Source organism: Ictidomys tridecemlineatus, chromosome 9, assembly GCF_052094955.1.
Source record: "Ictidomys tridecemlineatus isolate mIctTri1 chromosome 9, mIctTri1.hap1, whole genome shotgun sequence".
In the NCBI taxonomy this organism is placed as follows: Eukaryota; Metazoa; Chordata; class Mammalia; order Rodentia; family Sciuridae; genus Ictidomys; species Ictidomys tridecemlineatus.
The window spans coordinates 5,868,324-5,889,208 of NC_135485.1; the positions used below are offsets into that span (position 1 = coordinate 5,868,324).

General features: G+C 53.1%; 1 protein-coding gene across 1 annotated transcript; it reads left to right on the forward strand.

Moving 5' to 3' along the window:
* The first annotated feature begins 9,131 nt into the window (after positions 1-9,131).
* On the forward strand, positions 9,132-15,163 carry Drd5 (dopamine receptor D5). The gene has a single exon (XM_005319077.4). The coding sequence runs from the start codon at positions 12,298-12,300 to the stop codon at positions 13,738-13,740; it is 1,443 nt and encodes a 480-aa protein (XP_005319134.2). The 5' UTR covers positions 9,132-12,297; the 3' UTR covers positions 13,741-15,163.
* The last annotated feature ends 5,722 nt before the right edge of the window (positions 15,164-20,885 follow it).

Genomic DNA, 20,885 nt, shown 5'->3' on the forward strand with positions numbered 1-20,885 from the left:
TTTTTTTTTTAATTTTTAATGTGAGTAAATACTTTATATTCATTTTAGTGAAAACAACAACAAACGATATAAAATACAGGCCCACATCCTAAAAGCAGGGAAAGGGCCCCTGTGATGCTTTCCATCTGGAGCGCTGGTTCCCACCTGGGGTGGGGTGGGGGGGGCCCTCAGAGGTCGATTGGCATCACTGTGAGGTGCTACTGGCCTCTAGTGGAGGAGACCAGGGACTCACTGAGCATCCCGCGGTGACCAGGACAGCCCCTCCCCCAGAATCACCAGGCCCTAGATGGGGTGGAGCATAGGTAACCATAGGTAACTGCCTATGTAACTGCATAGTAACGGCATAGGTAACTGCTGTCAGCGGGGTTCCTAGGCACCTGTCAGGACACACACACACACACACACACACACACACACACACACACACACTCACACACTCACACACGGGATCACTTTTTCATGCACCGAATGCCATGTAACCTGCTTTCTCCCTCTTAACTCACAGTGAGCTTGTTGAGTGTTTCCTGGGCCCCGCGGTGCTGAGCTCGCCCTGTTAGTGTGCACAGGAACCTCTGGGAGCCCCCGGGACCCTTGTCCGCCAGCTGACATTCAGAGGCGGCGGTCGGCAGTGGCCCGTGGGCTGCAGGGGGGTCTGAGGACCCACAGGAAGGCTCCTGAGAGGCTCCCTTGACCTGGGTGCTCTCTGCCCCACTCTCAGGTGGAGGAGCGGACGTTTCTTCATTCAGCCGATTGTGCGGGGGACACTCAGGTGGCTGCCCTCTTTCGTTGGGTTGCTATTACGAGTGGCCCCATGGTGAGCTCTTAGCAGTCTTTGCCCACAGGGACAAAACGCCGGGATTGACCCTGACTTGGGGGCTGCAGGAGAACTCTGGTCTCTGTCTCTGCTGGCATGAATGCTCTCGGGGCTGTAAGCACCCTGGGGCCTCAGCCTCTGGTTTGGGGCTTTGCCAAGGTGACGAAGGGAAAGGTGCCGGGAACAACTGAATCGGGCTGTGGCGGTGTCAGGCTGGTCGCACGGCCCTGTCGGAGCTTGGCAAGTCTGCATAGCCTGCTTGGGCTCTGAGCTTCTGAGGGTGGACCTTAACCTGGAGCCTCTCAGTCTAAGCCGACAGAGGGGTGAGGCCTGAGTCATCAGCTTCACCCACAAGTCAACGAGCTTCCTGGCTTTGGCTTAGGCAACAGGGAAAATGGATTGTTTCACACCAAGGCAACGTGCAGGAGAGGAGCCAGTGTGTGCAGGACACAAGTGTTAGGATCTCGGGGTTATAATAAGGGGAGTCAAATGACCACAAGAACTAATACTACTTCCTACACATCAGATTAGCAAAGGTGGCAGGATGCATGTGTTAGTCTTTTCTGTTACTATAACAAAATACTGGAATCTGAGTGTTTATGAAGAAAAAAGGTTTGTTTAGTTCACAGTTTGGGAGGCTGAAAAACTAGTCTTTGACAGTTTGGAGGCTTTCTTTAGATCTGCTGAAAGCCCCGTGGCAGATGGTACCATGGCAGAAACATGTTTGGGTGAGATCATGTGGCTAGATAGGAAGCTAAAGGGAAGGATCGGCCAGGGTCTCCCTCTCATAACAACCCCCTCATGAGAACTAACTTAGGGTCCCCCAGGAACCATGCAAACAGCAAATGTCAACATGACCAGTGACCTCCCTGCTCCCACTGGACTCCACCTCTTAGAAGTTCCACCACCTCTTGACACTGGCACACAGGGGACCAGGGTTCCGGCACAATGTACCTCTGGGGACAACTACAACCAATCTGGAGCAATGTGAGGGACGGCCAGAGAGAAAGCTGGTAGAAGACGGGAGAGCCGTGGGCGGCCTGGGCAGGCTGGAGAGCGCTTTCCTGAAGGCGGAACCCGTTCCCCAGCGCCAGCTCCAGAGGCCCTGCAGGTGTGTGGGCAGTTCAGGGCTGCGCTGCCCCTGCCTGGGGAACAGCCTGATGTCTGAACCGAGTAGGGGCTGCTCCTAGGGGGAATATTTATTTCACAGGAGTGAAAACAAACAGGCCAGAACTCCATGTGTCCACGTGGACAATCCCCCAAACAATGTCAACTATCAAGGTCAACAGCAAACACTCCCCGGTGTTGGAGTGACATCCACAGGGAGTCAAATTTAGCCACACGTGAGGAAGGCGTGGGCTCCGGGCTCAGCGGCGTGGTAGGGCGGGCTGGATGGAGACCAAGGGCGGAGCTCGGCTGCGTCTGAAGCGCCTTCTGCCTTAAGCACCGAGACCACACGGAGGAGGCGTCCGTTGGGTTTTCCCTGGTACATTTTCATATGCAGGAGACATTTTGTAAAAAAAGAATTTAAAAGAAAGAAAAAAGAGTCACCGTAAGGGACATGAACTTAGAGCCATCAGAGAAGGTCACTTCCAGTGTCCACCCATCATGGCTGAACAGTGGACGTCCAAGCCAGCGTCGTCTGGGCCCCTAGGCGGGCAGATTCCTGAGTAGCTCAGTGCTTAGCTGTCAAGAGCAGCTGCCTCGCTCCCCAGGGACGATTCTCACAGGGAACTTGACATGGGTTCCTGTCCCTATAGCTCTCACTAGGGGCACACAAATTATCCATCAATCTCTTACTGCTTGGGCCTCCCTCAGATCTGTAGGTTGAACCCCTCCTAATCCCAGTGTGACGTTGTTTGGACCTGGGAGGTAGGAGGTCACCATGGTGGGGACTTCATGAACAGGATTAGTGCCCTGTAAGAAGAGGCCAGAGTCAGAGCTGTCTTCTGCCATCTGCGACGGGAAGGGCCTGCAACAGAACCCGCGTGTGCTCACGCTCTGATCTCAGATTCCAGCCCCCACACTGCCAGAAATAATGTCCACTGTTGACAGGCCGCTGAATTCCTGGCATTTTGTCATAGCAGCCCGAACTGACGGACACCTTCTGTTGTGGCCTTATGCAGAGGCAGAGGGAGCTGGCACATCTGGCAGCTTCAACGTGTGCCTGAGCTCTGAAACCAGGATTTGGACTTGTGTTCCTGGTGCGGGGCTCTTGGAGCCGCAGAGTGGAGGAGCAGGACTGTGCAGCTGGGCATCCAGGGGACAGCTGGCTCCTGTGGTAGCTGGTGTGCACAAGGAAAGGCATCCCTGCCACAAGATGGCTCCAAACTGCTGAGCCAAACCTCCCAGCTGCCCACGTTTGCATCGGGACCCCTGTGTCTGGCCACCCAGACGGTAGAGGATCCAGTTGGAGCGGTGCTAGCTGCTGTCTTCGGTTTCACACCCCCCCCCCCACTTCAAAGCTCTTCTGATGTCCACAGCTATGGCTGTCCATGTCTGTGAGTCCCCGCTGAGTTGGCTGAGTGACCTGGTCAGGTAGACATGGCCACCCAGGCAGGACACAGGGGAACTCTGGGCCACGCCCACATAGCTAGTAAGTTGCAGCAATAGTCGCTTCTGCCAGATTAAAGACTCCGCTGCCTTTTCTTCAGTCTGTCCTCCCCACCCTCCTCCGGGGCACTGGGGATTGAACTTGGGTCATTTACCACCAGGCTACATTCTCAGTCCTTTAAAAATTTATTTTATTTTTGAGACAGGGTCTCACTAAATTGCCGAGGTTCCTGCTGATTCGCCCAGGCTGGCCTTGAACTTGGGATCCTCCTGCCCCGACCTTCTGAGTCACTGAGATCAGGTATGGTCAGGCGGCCGGCCCTTTACCTTTCGGTCAACCTTATCATCTTAAAAACAAAGTCAGCACAGTTAACCACCCCCTCTCCCCTCGGAACTGTTTCTTGGGCGTAGGTGTTCAGGAAAATAGGTGACCCAAGATACCACTGTCCCCAGTTACAGAATACTACACTTGGCTTAAAGTGGCGCAGCGCGTTCGGTTCTCCCGCAGGGACGGGAGCCTTGCTGTGGAGGGGCGTGGGCAGCAGGGGGCGCCGGTGCCCTTCCCGCGCGCTGCCTCACGACCTTGGAGCGCAAACCAGAGACCGGGAGCGGGTGGGTGGGCCTGGGTGGTCCTTGGCCTTGGGAGTCACAGATGAGGGGCGGGCGCAAGAGGCCCCCTTGCACGCGTTCTCTAGGACCCCCGTGGCATGATGCCTGTCATCACTGCCAGGTGAAGGATGGGGGTGGGGATTCCGAGGTCTCCTAGGGAAGCCAAGGGCAGCTTGGATGGTCCCCACGGATGTTCCCTCTAGGGGACAGGCTTGTCACTCCCCGTGGGCATCCTTGTCCCTGTCAAGAGGCGTTGGAAGGCTCCGGGGATTGCAGGAGGTTCCCGTGGGGTGTGATCGGCTTCCCCGGGTGGAAGTGAGTCAGGGAGGAGGCTGGGGCAGCTGTGGGCGCCCTTCTGCCGGGTCCCCTGGGGAATGAAAGGGCCATCAGCTCCCCCTAAGAGCACACCCTAAGGGGAGGATGGGGGTGGGAAAGGAGAAGGGGCTGTGCAGTGTTTTAATCTGAAAAGTGGCTTGCTGTTTTAGTGACATTAATAACACAGGGACCGAAGGACAGTAATGCTAATTGTTCAAAAAATGTAAACCAAATCAAACCACCTAGTGAGACTCCTTCAACGGTCCTCCACTGCTTTTAGAGGACAGTACCAACTCCTGCTCAGGCTCAGTGAGTCCTTTCCACACCTGGCCTTTGCTGCTTCATCTCATGTGGCCCCCCATCCCCTGCAGCCCCTTCCCCTGCACCCTCCCTGCGCCCTGCTGCAGCCACAGACGGCTCCCTTCTCTGCCTTCCAGCTCCCTTCTCTGCCTTCCTTACTGAACCTCTGCCTCAGGACTTTGCATGTGCCCCTCTGGGATGGGCAGCCTCCTGCTAGGATCAGCTCTTTCTCCCTCTGCAGTGAGGTCCTAACCATCCAACAGAACCCCTGTTGTTGCACTTCCCCTTGGCCCTTTCCCAGTCCTGGTCTGGCCTCTGCCTCTGTCTTCGCCTGGGGGGTTAGGGTTAGGGTTAGGGTTAGCCCCCAGGAGGGGAGGGGAGGGAGGAGCTTTGCCTTCCTCTCTCAGGGCCTGCCTTGAACAGTTGCATGACCATGTGGGCTGCCTTCGCAGCAGGAGAAGATGCTGGGGACACTGTGGCACTCAGGACTGCCACGTTCCTTCAGCTTGGGAGGCCTTGGCAGGCGTGTACCCTCTGATCGCCTTCAAGGCACCAGAGGGCGCTTTAAACCTGGCCCTGAAGAGAGGCCCGCAGAACCTTGAATTTCTCCCCACCTCCTGCTCTCAGACCTGGAAGGGAGGGGACAGGGGACAGGCCCACAGGAGCTCAGCAGGGGACTCTGTTCTCCCCAGGGTGGGCCGGCAGTCAGTGGCCCCCTCCTGGGTGGAGGAAGGGGACTCTTGCTGCCTTTCTGACAGCAGCAGCTGCCGCTGTGTGCCAGGTCTGCCTGATGGGCTCAGCCACGTGCGCTGGACCCCCTCGGCTGGAGAGGGAGCAGAGGAGGCATGCGAAGGTGCCAGGCTAGGTGTTGGCCAGCCAGGTCCTGGAGGCAGAATGGGTTGACACTGTGGAAGGGCTGTTTACACACTCACTCTCTCACACACACATTTGTTGGTGGGAATTGAACCCAGGGCCTTGCACCCACTAAGCGCATGCTCTACCACTGTGCTGTCCCCAGCCATCGTAATGCAACTCACACCCAGGAGGCAGGACTCCTCCTCCTTGGGTTTCCCCGTCAGAACTGAACTGCTTTGGCTGTGTGTGTGTGTGTGTGTGTGTGTGTGTGTGTGTTGTGTGAGTGGGGGGTGGTGGGGATATTCTATAGAAGCTTTAGAATTTTGTTTTTTGTTTCTATGAAGAATGTCATTGGAATTCAACAGGGATTATGTGGAGTCTCTATGTTGCTTTGGGTCATATGGACACTTGAACAATATTAATTCTTTTGATCCATTAGTATGTTGATTTTTCATCAAAGTTTTATAGTTTTCAGTGTGCAGGCCTTTCATCTCTTTGTTAATTTATTCCTAATTAATCAGCTTTTTATGCTATCATACATGGGTTTGTTTTCTCTTTTTTGTCTAGGTAGTTATTTGTATATAGAAATGTCAAAGATCTTTATATGTTGATTTTATATCCTGAAATTTTATGAGTTCAGTTATTAGATTTAACTTTCTCTGTGTGTGTGTGTGTGTGTGTGTGTGTGTGTGTGTGTGTGTGTGGTCCTTGGGGTCTTCTTGGTATGACCATGTCACCTGCAGGTAAAAGGGATTTCTTTCTTTCTCCTGTCTATCTGCTCCTGATGACGACTCTTGCACTCTGTTGAATAGAAGTGGTGAGAGCGCATCCTTGCCTCGCGCTGACCTGGGGAATAAGCTTCCAGTTTCTCCCTTTGTTCACCATGTCACCGTGGGTGTGACACTGACACACGTGAGCACATTCACACCACACTGTGGGCCTGGGGTGAGTGGGTGGTGGGAGTACAAAGGGAATGGTCCCTTCCTTCGAGTCCTGGGAAGGACCGTGCGTTGGTACAGGTTGACAGGTGAGTGGGACTCCAGAAAAGAGAGGGAAGGACATTTAGACAGGAAAGAGAGCATGCGCAGGCGCAGGGCCGGGAAGAGAGCATGCGCAGGCGCAGGGCCGGGAAGAGCTGGGCTGGGGGAAGACAGGACCCCGGGTGGTGCAGATGGGCTCTACTGAGGCAGGGAGGCTGGTGGCCAGAGGTGGGTGGGGCACATAGGTGGTGGCCAGGTGGTGAAGGCCACACTAAGGCATCTGGAGTTAATGAATCTAGTTCTGTTGGTTGGATTAATAATTACTAATGTGGATCAGGATGAATCCTGGGAACACGAAGGGCAGAGCATTGGCTGGATGGGCCCGGGGAAGACAGCACTGCCCAGAAGCTGCTGGAAGCTCTGGCAGCCATGCAGGCAGAAAGCAGGGAGGATCTGAGTTAGAGAGGGGCAGAGGTGACAGACAGAAGGGGTGGCTGTGGACCCACTTCGGGGTAATGGAACATCAAGGCTTTGTTGGTTGGGAACTGCATGGCCCTATTGTCAGCTCACAGTTCTTCCCGGCTGCCCTGCTCCATTGCCTGACTTCCTTGTGGACAGAGGAGAGTTCTTGTTTACTCACGTGACCCATCGAGGGCACGCCCTGCCTGACCAGAGGCTCTGAGTGAATTGCCATTGGGTGGCCCTGTTGGCTCCCTTCTGTGCCAGGAGAAGAGCAACTCCAGGGGGCGCTGGCCTGGGAATGAGAGAAACTTGGAGCCAACAGAACCTGACCTGCAGCTGAGGCAAAGCTTCCCAGCTCACTGTGGTAGTCAGCAAGAAATAGCTGTTTGCTGTTTTAGGCTGCTGAAATCCTGGGGCTGTTTGTTAGGTAGCATCATTGTAGCAAAACCTAACAGATACACCCACTTGGATTTCTTTTCTCCTCCCTCCCTCCCTCCCTCTTTCTTTCTTTCTTTCTTTCCCTTTCTTTTTCCTTTTCTTTTTTTTTTTTTTTTGTTACCAGGGATTGAACTCAGGGGCACTCAACCACTGTGCCACATCCCTAGTCCTTTTTATATTTTATTTAGAGACAGAATCTTGCTGAGTTGTATAGGGCCTTGCTAAGTTGCTGATCAATTTAAACTTGTGGATCTTCCTGCCTCAAACTTCAAACCCCTGTCTCAAAAGTCCCAGTTCATCTCCTGCACCACAAGTTAGTGTTGTTCAGGAAGACAGAGGGGAAGCAGGTCATTTCGGGTTCTGGAATGACCACCCCGCCCATTTGGGGAAGTGCAAGTGAGTGCAGCCTCCCGAGCGGCTGGGATTACAGGTGTGCACTACTGTGCCTGGCCACACTTGGATTTCTTACGTGCAGCTTCTTCTTTCTCCATTCTATCTCTGCGTGGTGAAATAACAGTATCAATACCGTTTTACAGATCAGGCAACTGAAGCTCTAAGAGTTCGGTAACTCTGTCAAGTTTCCCCCAGCTAAAATGTCAGAGAAGGATCTGAATCCAGGACTGTCTTGGAACCCCACCCTCCCGTCTGTCTACACAGTGCTGCCTCACGATTAAACCAACTTATGGAAGAAACATGTTGACGTGTTAGAAGCCTTGTTGCTCTTGAGCTGGGGAGAGGAAGGATCAGGGGCTGACCTTGTTATTTGAAGAGGGGGTGTTAGACCCACAGTGGGTCTGGGCTCAAGGCAATGCAGATTTCTGCCAAGCTTCCATCCTTTGAAGCTGGTGCATGGGTAGGACTGGGTCTGGGGGCTCAGGGGCATCCTGTAGCCAAGGAGTGGACTTTTCCTGGTGTAAAGCAGAGTTGAGTCTTTTGATCTCAGCAGCAGCAGCGAAATCCTGGGCATTTTCCTACTGATTTTATCATTTGTCTCAGGGAAGCAAATCCCATTTAAAATATGTCTTCAGACAAAGGGAGATCAGTGAGTTCAGACAGAAGACTCTTTGCTGACCAGAGTAGGAAAACCGCCTTTGTGCTAAAATGTTCTACAAAAATCCTCTTAGTCCAATTTTGCAGAAGCCAATGTGTGGAAGGACCATTTCCCACCTGTGTCCCCTGAGATCCGGGCTCTGCCTGGGATAAATAAAGAGGGGCTTATTAACCCTCTAGGTGGTTAGAATTCTGCCCAGGAGGCTGGCTCCTGAGGCTGGCTGGAGAGATGCCCTGGCTTCCAGCTGCTTTACCTCTGCCAGGCTCTTTAGACAACGTGGGAAAGAGCCCAGGTGAGACGGTGCAGCCAGTCCTGATGGGAAACCATGGCTCCATGACCCTGGAGCTCACTTTAGCACAGTCTCAGCAGCAGAGGGGAAACGCGGTCTCCAAGAGTGATGAGAAGCATGGTCTTTTGGATCAGAGCTCTGGAAGTTTGTATTACCCCCCAGGCAGCTTCATGCCTCTGAGCCTCTGCTTGCACCATTCCCTCCATTACAGGATTCTCCTGTATCTCCAAGGTCTACTCAGGGGTTGTGAGTCACAGCTCAGTTCCTAGCTCCAACAGTAATGTTGTGCTAATTGGAAGAGAAAGCCCTTGCTCCGTGTACTTTATCATTTCCTGCTGGAACTTTCCTGTAACCATTATGCAAATCTACCCTGGCCATGACATGTCATCCTGGACCCTCCCCCATCAATGGGGCTTGTTGCATGAACGAGGGGATGAATTTCCCAGAAGCATCTGAAGTCAAATGTAGAACTGTGTATGGAGCATGTGTGTACCTTTCTTGGCTGATTAAGTCCTGTGTCCATTGATTTCACTGGGCAGATTCCCCTTCTCTGCTCATCTACCAGTGAAGATTTGTCAGGCACTCAATCTTTGTATTGGAGCAAAGAACCAAGACCTGGAGACAGTTTCTTGATTCAAGGAGCCAAGTGCCTGGAGGGCCAGCAGCCCTGCAGTGAGTGGTGAGATGCAGATACAGTGTCACCCTAGCTGCCAGCCCCCGCCCCCTGCTCAGCACTCCTGCTTGGTCCAGAAGAGGTGATTGCCATAAATCCCAGAAGATGCAGAGCCGGATCCCTGTGGCAGTCTCCAAGCAGTGTCGTGTCCAGCGCCGAGAGGTAATTTCCAAACCCAAGCTCTTTGCTTGCTTCTGTGGGTGCAGTGGAGCGTCCTGCTCCTGGTCCCTCCTGCTCTCCTGTCTACCTCTCCCATCCTCCTGCTCTCCTGTCTACCTCTCCCATGCTCCCATAGCCTCACCTCTTTCAAAGTCTTCCCTGGAAAAACACTGTCCCACTTTTTGACCCTTTCCTCACCTCACTGTCTTTACTGTGAAGATACACAGGGTCTCTTCCTTCTGGGACCCTTCTTTCCTCCTCCAGCCTCTAATAAAGCATCCACTCTGGGACTTGCCAGCACAAAAGCCAGGGGAGAATCCTCCCTGGAGAGCAGCCCGGGCAAGGTGTGGCACAGGTGTCGAGTGTCGAGCAGGGAAGGAGGGAAGCTCAGAACACCCGTGATCAGGTCTGTTGGTCTCATCACATTCACCACTTCAACTACCACCATTCCCCATTTCCAGATGAGAAAACTGAGGCCAGGAGAGACCACATCATGTTCCCAGGACCCCCAAGCTGGGAAGTACTGTTCTTCCTGTCTGCCATGTCTTTCCTTCTCTGTCTTCTTCTTTGCCTACTTCACCTGTGACTCAAACGCAAAGAGAAACTTCTCCAGGGAGGTTTTCACCAAACATCTTGTCTTGGTTGCCCCCTCCTAGTGTGCACTTCTTTAACACTTTAAACTTGCTCCATAGCAGGCATCACAGTTGAAATTGTATGTTTCCTTGGATGATCCTTAGGTTAACATCTATCTTTAGCATCAGATTGCAAACTTCTAGAGGAAAGGAAAGTCATATCTATACCTCTCTCTGTATATACCCAGTGTGTCAATGGCATCTGAAATATAGTAAGTGCTCAATAAATATGTGCTGAATGCAAGAATGAATAGCCAAACTTCAAATCCCTGTCTCAAAAGTCCCAGTTCATCTCCTGCACCATAAGTTAGTGTTGTTCAGGAAGACAGAGGGGAAGCAGGTCATTTTGGGGAAGTGCAAGTGAGTGATCAATTTTGCTTCTACTGCTGGTGCTGTCTCCACTGCAGGCTGCATGTGGAGCAGTGGCAGGAGAGAAGCAAGGGCGGTGGGAAAGGCATGGGCAAGATGTTGGAAAGATCTTGCATGCCTGGCAGGGGCTGGGACTCTCAAGGACACATTCACAGCCAGGTTTTAGAAACAGCACTCTACCTGTGGTTCAGTGGTGGGTGGTCAGAGAATCAGGGCTGGAGGCTAAGATGGTGTCACTGTATTACAGGGCACAGAAGACCCAGTCCTGCACAGGCGGCAATGCTGGAGAGGAGAGACCGGAGGAAGCACTGCTCTCCAGTTTCAGTTCAGTCACCCTGACAGCTGTCTTGCCATGTCCAGCTGCAGGAAGCACTGAGAGGGAGGGGGGCTGCAGTGTTTAAGGCTGAGAATCTGGGGCACCTGCAGGAGCTGGTCCAGTGGCAGAGGGGGCAGCAGCAGGTGTGGTGGGAGGGTAGGGATGAGAAGCTCCAGTCCGGCTTGCAGACCTCACATGCTGCAGGTGTGTGTCCCAGGGGGAGCGAGGAGCAGGCTGCTCCCATCCACCTCCCTCCCTGCAGCTCAGCTGAGCTCACACCAGCAGCCAGACTGGAGTGGTTCCCAGCCGGACTTGTCCTCTGGGAGGTGCTCTAAGGGCTGGGAAGTCTGCTCTCTTCACTCTTCCTCCACCTGCTTTCCCCAACCTGCTCAGACTTTGAACACCTTTCCAGGCCTCAGTTTCCTCTCCTGAAAAACGCTGAGATTTTTTTTTTAATCTATCCCTCCCAAGATTAAAACAAGAAGAGAATGTGACAGTGCCCTCAGGAGGCAGCTCCAGCCTTTGGGGAGGGTCCTCCCCTCCCTTTTCTTCTGAGTTCAGTTAAAATTATTTCTTAAAGGAAAAATCACTCACAGGTTGGAAGTGGTGGGGAAAGGGCCTCCTTTCAAGGGGTCAGGGGAAGCAGATTCGGAGGAGCAGGGTGGTCCAGGAGATGCTGTAGGCACTGGTGCTTTTTCCTGGATGGTGTCCCTGGGTCCTGACACGTGCAGAGATGTAGAAATAATTATCTCACGTTTGCTGATGAAGAAACCAAGGCCAGGTGAAGTTAGATGGGGCGCTCAAGGTCGTGCAGCCAGGAATAAGTCTGGATTTGGGGCTCGGGTCAGTGAGAAATCCAAGGAGGCCTTCTTCACCCTACAAAGTTTCCCCATCCCCCCACCCAGCCTCCCAAACGTGGCCTGGGGCTGCACGGCTGGGCCAGGCCAGGCACCTTCCCTGGCTCGGGCTGCCCCTGGGCTCGGCAGACGGAGCGCAGAGAATTAGAAAGCCAGGGCCCAGGTGGGGCGGGAGCGGGGAAAGGAGCGCGCGGCGAAGGGCGGGAGCGCGGGACCCGGAGCGGCGCGGGACGGCGGGCGGCAGAGCTCCTGCGCTCTCCCTGCTCCCGCTGCTCCCGGCCCCCGCCCCTCGGTGGCGGCTCGCTCTTCCCTTCCCCGGCTCCGAACCAGACGCGGCGGCTGTTGCCACCGCCACCCGGCGCGCTGTAGGCTCTTGGAAACAGCCCTTGCCGCCCGCGGGCACCAGACGCTTGCTGCCCCTTCCTGCCCCAGCTCCGGGACTGGAGGGCTCAAGGCGTCCACCGCTCCGGGTCCCGGCGCAGTGCACGGTGAGCGCTCCTCGGGGCTCAGGGGTCTCTGGGCTGTGGGTCCTGGGGCACCCCTTGGGGTGCCAGATGGGGCCTCCTGGGGGACACAGGGCTGAAGTTGTAGCCACGCTTAGCTTGCCGCTGCCCCCAAGCCAGATATGCTGCCTCCCGGGCGCAATGGCACCGCGTACTGGGCTCGGTTCAGGATGCAGCAGCAAATGGTTCAGGGGGGCGCCTTGGGCGGCTCAGCTGGGGCCGCGTCCCTGGGGCCAGTGCAGGTGGTCACCGCGGGCCTCCTGACACTCCTCATTGTCTGGACCCTGTTTGGCAACGTGCTGGTCTGCGCCGCCATCGTGCGCAGTCGCCATCTGCGTGCGAAGATGACCAATGTTTTCATCGTGTCTCTGGCAGTGTCCGACCTCTTCGTGGCACTGCTGGTCATGCCCTGGAAGGCAGTCGCCGAGGTGGCTGGTTACTGGCCTTTTGGGGCATTCTGCGACGTCTGGGTGGCCTTTGACATCATGTGCTCTACGGCCTCCATCCTGAACTTGTGCATCATCAGTGTGGACCGCTACTGGGCCATCTCCAGGCCCTTCCGCTATGAGCGCAAGATGACCCAGACCGTGGCCTTAGTCATGGTGGGTCTGGCTTGGACCTTGTCCATCCTCATCTCCTTCATTCCAGTCCAGTTCAACTGGCACAGAGACAAGTCGAGCTCCCGGGGCCAGGAGGACCTTCCATCCAACTTGGCCAATGGGACGCCCTGGGAGGAAGCCGGGGAGCCCAATGTGAGGGCAGAGAACTGTGACTCCAGCCTGAACCGAGCCTACGCCATCTCCTCCTCGCTCATCAGCTTCTACATCCCTGTGGCCATCATGATTGTGACCTACACGCGCATCTACCGTATAGCGCAGGTGCAGATCCGCAGGATCTCCTCCTTGGAGAGAGCCGCGGAGCATGCGCAGAGCTGCAGGAGCAGAGCCCCAGGAGAACCCAACACCAACCTGAGGGCTTCCATCAAGAAGGAGACCAAGGTCCTCAAGACCCTGTCTGTGATCATGGGGGTGTTCGTGTGCTGCTGGCTGCCCTTCTTCATCCTCAACTGCATGGTTCCTTTTTGCAATGGGGATCCGCAAGCCGGCTTCCCCTGCGTCAGCGAGACCACCTTCGATGTCTTTGTCTGGTTTGGCTGGGCCAACTCCTCACTCAACCCTATTATCTACGCCTTCAACGCTGACTTCCGGAAGGTGTTCGCACAGCTGCTGGGGTGCAGTCACCTGTGCTCCCGCACACGTGTGGAGTCGGTGAACATCAGCAATGAGCTCATCTCCTACAACCAAGACACGGTCTTCCACAAGGAGATTGTAGGGCCCTATATCCATATGATTCCCAACGCGGTGGCACCCGGAGACAGGCAGGTGGACAACGAGGAGGAGGAGGAGAAGGAGGAGGGCCCTTTAGATCACTTATCCGGGACCTTTCAGACGCCCCCAGATGGTGATCCTGCTGCTGAGTCTGTCTGGGACCTGGACTGCGAGGGGGAGATTTCATTAGGCAAAATAACACCCTTCACCCCAAATGGATTGCCTGAAACTGCATAGAAATGCCCTCTTGGGACTACAAAACCCACAGACCTCTGTGAGCATACACTCTTGCTCACCATGTACATATTCTCAGCGCTGCTCGGTTCTTCACAGTTCTGTCTCTGTGTGCACATGCTTAGAAGCTCTGCCCTATTGATTCTTATCTGAAAGCATTGGCAGAAGCAGTGGGAATAATTTGGGTCAAATAAATCCAGCCTAGCACAGATGGACCAGAGGTCCTAGAAGAAAATGGGGAGCTTGGTCCTTTAAAGATACACTCTCCCTTCCCCTTTCAAACAAAGAACTTGTTCAGTGATTATTTGGTTGGCTGAGTTTTAAACACCATGTTCAGGGTGTGAGTGGTGATGCTGGGGTGCAGTGGGGTGTCTGTGTTTTGTGCTCCTGCAGGGTCTTTACTGAGGCCTCGGTGCTTCTGGTGTCTGATAAACACAAGGCATGTGTACAATGGGGTGAATCCTGTTGCTTGGCAAGGCTGGTTTTCAGAACTGCCCCTGGAGAAGCCATGGCACGCCCTCCTTCCCCAGAATTGGGATTTGAGTACATCCTTAAAAAGCACCAAAAATGTTTGCTGGGTGTAGAAGCATGTATTTACTTTGACCTTAAATGAACACACAGGACAAAGGACCTTGAAGAGCTTCCGATTTCTTTTTGTTAGAAGAACACGTTTCAAGTATGTATTGAAGGCTGGTTTCATAGCTACGGCATTAGATACGTGGACTGCTTAAGGCTGGGGCTCTGATTTTTTTTCTCACTTGGCATTTTCTATTTAAAAGAACATAAGATCATTCTCCTGATTCCTAGGTGGTAGCTGAAGAGGTCATCTGGGATAACAGCACTATTTTCCTCCATCTCTAATCTAGGGTGTGTTTTAAAATGACGTGGCTTTTGGTACACTGTTTTCTGAAGGGCTTTGAGTGGTGTGAGTCAATACACTTTGAAAAAGAAATCCCACTGTTAAATAGACACGTTTACTTGCAGATGATAGTAAATAAGAGGATGCGTTTTAACTGAGATGACATTGGAATGAATTTAAAATTGGAAAATCTGCAGGTTGAATTGCTCAGTAAAAGAGCTCAACTCACACCAATCTCTATGCTTCCCCCTTCAACATGCAGAGTCAAGGCTTCTTACCCCAGCCCACTGCAGTGGAGGGCGAGTTATTGCCATTAGACTAAATGTAAAAACTGCTGATGGGAGCAAATGGAACGGGGATGGGTAGCTTCTCACAAGTCCCAGCTTTGAAGCAGCCTTGTCAAGGGCAGTTCGATCTGTTCTGGTCCCCTCAAGGATAATTTTGTTGTTGGTCTTCTGTGTCACCGTGTCTTATTCACTGCAGAATGTGCAGTGCCTGGCACATAATGCTTAATAAATATTTGTTGAATGAATAACTATTTCTGGAACAGTGCGATGCAAAATCCCATTTGGCACATTCATTTTCATATTTGATTTCATAAAACCGATACTGGAATCTAAAGTCTGTTTTTTTGACATTTTATGAACAAATAGCTAAGCAAAACATCAGGGCCAGTGAATAGAATGCTGCTTTAGGATTGGGAGATGACTGTGTGACCTTGAGTGAGTCTGCTAAGCTCTCTGGGCCTCACTTTCTGTGTACCAGGGAGGCCTCTATGAGATCACCACACTCTGTAATGCTAATGTTCATGGGCAGGGTCTGTAGTGAAATAAATCCAGCAAACTCATATTCAGAGCCTGTTTACAGGGGGCCTTAGAGCATTTCCTAAGCATTAAGAGTCCCCAAGTGGGGGAGGATTCTGCCTTGTTTCCCAGCGTCTTTGACTTTACGAATCCTCATTTGGTAGAATTCTGTCACTCTTTCTCTGGAGTCTGCAGTTCCAGGGAACACAGTTTAAAAACACCTACCTGGAATTGTCTAACGTGCAGCCATTCTATTCTAAAGGACAGATTGTCATGAACAGAATCTTTCAGGGCAAATGCCATTGTAGGCCCCTGTGTAAGTCAGTTCCGTGTTGGGGAAGATGCACCCCGTGAGGACGTTGGAATTCCCTCTGTAAATATCATCCTCACGTCCTGTAATTAGTTACATCTCCTGGACGCGTGCACTGCCTTGAATGCTGGGCAGGCCTCTCATCAACCTCTCTGCATCTGGGAACTTGTGGGGAGCCACACCAGTGAACCCAAGCTGCTGGATCCTGGGCGTGTTGCACTGCACTCTACTGACCACCGTGCGCAGCATCAGGCACCAGGAGATGGAGCCAGCGGGGTGGTCAACTGCTTTTGTGTGAAGGGTGGCCAGGGAGGCCTCTCGGAGGGAATGGTGAAGGAAGTCGGGGCAAAGTCGGGGTTGGGCAGTGGCGGTGTCTGGGAGGCAGAGCAAGGCAGGAGAGGAAGGTGGTGCCAAGGCTGGAACTGGCTTGGGTTTTGCACAGCTGAGAAGAGGAGGGTGACCAGAGTGTCGGTGAAGAGGGGAGTGTGCTGGGTTAACACAAATGTCAGCAATAGGGACACTCGCTCTGCACAGGCACCACACATGCATTGATTTATTTGACCCTCATGACCCCATGCAGCAGTTTTGTTACCCATTTTACAGATGAGGATGCTTAATCATGGGCCTGTGGTCACCCTGCTCATGAGTGGCAGAGCTAGACTGAGCCCAGGGAGCCGGGCCCTAGGTTCTTAAATCTTAACTGCCTTTCGATGGTGAGAGGGGCGGCCAGGACCTCCCTAATCAGCAGATGATCTGATGCTCATTTTGTAACATCTGGCTGTTTGCACACTTGCATTAACTGGCTGATGGGTTCATTCCTACGTAGGTGCTAGTGGACCTTCATGTGCACCTGATCCAGGCTTGAAGGGAAGGCAGCTGAGGGTAGTGGGCAGAATAGCCGTGGAGCAAGCCTGACATAGAGGGAACATGTGCTTTCTTGGATTATTATCTGATCTTCACATTAACCTCACATGTTCTTACTATCTTTCCATTTTACAGTCAGGGACTCTGAGGCACAAAAAGGTTATGTTGCTTGTTCAAGGTCATAGAGAAGTGGTGGAGCCAGTGTTTACATCTAGGCCAGTGTTTCTCAGTTGGGGGCAATTGGGAATTTGCTCCCTCTCCCACGGTGACATCTGGTTATGCCTGGAGACATTTTGGTTGTCCCAATTGGGTGAGGATACTCCTGCCTTCTCGTGGGCAGAGTCTAGAGATGCTGTAAGCATCCCATGGTGCACAGACAGCCCCTACAACAGAGAGTCATCTAGACTCAAAGGCACAGAGTATCGCAGTTCAGGGGCTTCAGCCCAGGCTCAGGGACTCCAGGTTCCAGCGCCCACCCAAGCCCACCCTACCTGGGCTTTGCAGCTCCCCACCCTGAGTTGGAATTTGAGCTCTGCCATTTATTGGTTGTCTGGATTTGGACACCTCTCTGAGCTTCTGCTTCTATATCTGAGCGATGGGCACCTGGATACCAGAGGAGCAGGTAATGCAGAGTTCCGTTGGTGTCATCCCATCCCCTTCTTGTAGAGAGCTCTGTGCTTTGAGGACTTGGAGGCCCCTGGCCCAGCTAGAGCTGCCTCCTAGCTAAGCTCTCTATCCTGCCCAGCACCGCCTTCTCAGCTTGGAGCCGTGTCTAAACAGGGCGGTGCCCAGTGAGTGCTAATTCTCTCTCTCTCCATGTGTGGCCCCTATGTCCCCCAGTGCTGGGTGCTGTAATGAGGCAGTAACTCAGTGGTTTGCTCAGCAAGTCTCAGTCTAGGTCAGCGCTGATCTGGGACCAGGAGGATGTACGGGGCTAAGGGTTCCCCAGGAAGGAAGTGCCATGAGCTGCAGCACAGTGGAGCCCGGGGTCCAGCAGGGAGGGGGGCCTCCACAGGATCCCCAGATGCTCAAATGCTGGTCGAGGCCATGCAGCCTGCCTGCTGGTTGGTTGAGTCAGTAGAGGTGGGGAGGGCCCCAGGGATGCCCCAAGGTCACCCACCCAGAGACACCAGACTGAATCTGAGTGTGCCTGCCTGTCATTCCTGCACCTTCCCACCACCTTTCCTTCTTTTTCTTTTTTTTTTTAGATTTTTATTTTATTTATTTTTATTTTTTGTTTTAATTAGTTACACATGACAGTACGATGACCTTGACACATTGTGCATTTGAAGCAGATGGGATATAATTTCTCATTTTTCTGAGTGTACAGCTTGCAGAATCATATTGGCCACGCAGTCACATATACCACCTCTCCATCTTATTTGTCTGACTCTAGTCCTGGGGTATGTGATGGCAGGAACAAACTGTCCCCCACTTTGAAAAAGTTCTGAGGCCAGTTGGTGAGACAAAATGTGGCCGCTTTTGGGGGGGGACCATTGTCTCCCAGGAATGGCAGATTCTCCCCAGCCATGTCCACCTTGAGGAGGCCTCCCAGTCTGGTGGCTTCTTGGTGGCTGGACTTCCTGCACAATATCCCAGGGCTCCAGATGCGTGCGGCAGAGAGAAGGAGGTGGACGCTGGGTCTCCTTTTGTGACCTGGCCTCCCTGGCCACACTCCCTCTTTAGAAGGGAGTCAGCATGTCCAGACCATCATGTTCAAGGGCGAGCGGATTCACCTCTCTATGGGAAAAGCATCAAAGAACTGGCCGGGGAGATGCTTCGTGCTGCCTCCTTCAAAACCTTTATTTGGATATAACCTCAGACTTGGAGAAAGGTTGCAAAATAGTATAAGGAACTCCTTGACCCAGAGTCCTCCAACATGAATATCTCACTCACTTCTCTCTTCCTCGTCACCTAGGATGTGACGCCTATTTCCCTGTGACACTTGGGTGCACGTGGTGTGGAACCAGGGCACTCCCTGGCTAACCCTAACCCTCCAGCAGCTCTCCTGCTAATCCCCCACAGCAGGACAAGCCAAGCCTGAGGGGCGCATGAAGTCACCTGCTTCCTTCCCCCCTCAGCCTGAAACAGTTGCTGCCTCTTGGTCTTTCATGACGTTGACCTGTGAATGGTACCTCACCAGTCACTCGGTGGGGTGTCCTCAAGCTGGGATGTCTGGCGTTCGGTCCTGGTTGGATTCTGATACGCGTGTGGAGCGGAACTCCCTGGGAAAGCTAGAGAGTCCCCCTCCAGTGTCGTCACAGGAGACGGTGCTGTCAGTTAGCCCATTAGTAGCAGGGCTCCCATTGCTCAGGGCGTGACTGTGGTGTCCCTGATCAATGCCCCGAGTAATGAATATGTGTCCTTTGGAGAAATACGCAGCTTCAGATACCCTATTCATCCCTAGCCTTTCACCCATCCCTTTCAGCACCTATTAACGATCCTTTTCTAAATAAATTACTATTGTGGCTGCCAAGGGATGTTTATTAAAAGGAATTCCATTATCTTTCTAAGTTTATTCTTGGTTGTCCCCTGTGAAGAAGAACATTTATGTGTTTGTTTATATCAATGTAGATTCTTGGATTCCTCCTTTTTCCAATAGGTGAGACTCCTTTACTCTCTCTATTTATGATGATGTTCACAAGGTCCTAGATTGGCCAGTGGGAACCCTTTCAAATTATGTCCTGTGTGTTTTAGACACGTGTTAATATTCTTGAGCATTTTTCTACTTTTTGACACAAGGTATTTCAGGCCCATCTTGGATATTCTCTGCCTAAGTCCTGTAGCCAGCCATTTCTCTGAGGAGCCCTACTTCTTTTGAGTTGAGAAAGGTATTTAGAAAGCAAGATTTGGGTACTGAGGTTTTCATTGCTTCTGGGACATCGCTAGACCTGCTCAAAAGACAGCTGAGAAAGAGATGCATGTGTATGTACACACACAGGTTCCTAAGATTCTTCTGTGCGGGTATACAAACCCAGAAGCCCCCGTGTGTATTTCCATGTCCAGCTAACGACACATTCGAGTCCCACAGGGACGTGTTCTGCAACCATCTGCCTGGCTGCACCCTGACTCCCTGACTTCCTGTTCACCAGCCCTAGAAATCAAAGGGATTGTGACCTGCCTGGGTTTTCCCCACCCACACTTAAGTGTTAAGTTGCTCACCGTGCAGTGTGCTGCGAGGGCAGTGTGATGTGGTGCGTGTGGAATGCAGAGAAGAAGCGCTCAACAGTGAGGAGTCCATGTCTTCTTCATGGCAGCTCTAAAGCCCTCAGCTCTGTGACTGTGCCCTCAAGAGCCAAGAGCACAGGCAGGACCTCTCTGTCCTGTGCAGTGTTCTGTGCTTCATTTTAGGGAGCTCCTGGGGACAAGAGCGCAGGGCCAAGATCCCGGAGGAGGGGAGAATGGCTGCCCAGGAAACCAGAGAAGGTGGTGAGCTCCAGAACGAGGAAAGGACTGACACGTGGGCCCAGCGAAGAGAGCGGTCTCAAGGCGGTGTGGGCCCTGCGAGGTCTCTGTGCTGGTTTGGCGGGAAGGACATGAAAGGACCCTGAGTACATCCAGGGTCACTGGACTTGTGCTGTAACCCTGTCACGGAGACACAATTTTAACATTCCTGGTGTGGGCCTGGTGACACATGGGTCCCATCTGCAGGATGCTGACACAATGCTGGGCCCCGGGGGAAACTCTGAGAACACTATTTACTATGCTCCTCTAGGAGCATCCAGACCCTCAAAGCTGTCGGGGAACTGCCACCAGCACTCCAACAGTGGCAGAATCAAGGTGAGTGGTAGCCAACATTTGCTGGCCACAGACTCCGCGTGGTGCTTGTCTGGCTTCTCATACAAACACCAGGTTCAGGAAGCACCATGGTCCTCATTCTGAAAACCTTGAGGGGCAGAGGTTCAGGGGGTACAGTACTCCTCCGTGTAAGGTCCTGCTTCTTCTAGGGACAGCCGTGGGATTTGAAGAGAGCTTTCCCCGTGGGCCTCACAGAACTCCTTGGAGAGACCCGGGTGGACTCTTACACACCTGAGGCCCTCAGGCCCTTTCCTGCATGAGCACCTGGGGTTCTGAAGCCATCCACCGCCAGACCTGGCTGCAAGTTCTCTCTCCCCTGGCCCTGCTGCGCTCCTCGGATGGACCTTTAACAACGCGCGGGTCATGGGCCCTCACTCGTCTCTGCCAGGTGAGGTCTTCTCAGCATGGGGGGGCGTCCTACCTTGCACACCCTAAAGTAGGAAAATCACGCTCAAAGTGGGCTGTTGGAAACAACAGGGATGTCCAGCTCGTGTGTCCATGTGGCTTCACTGGA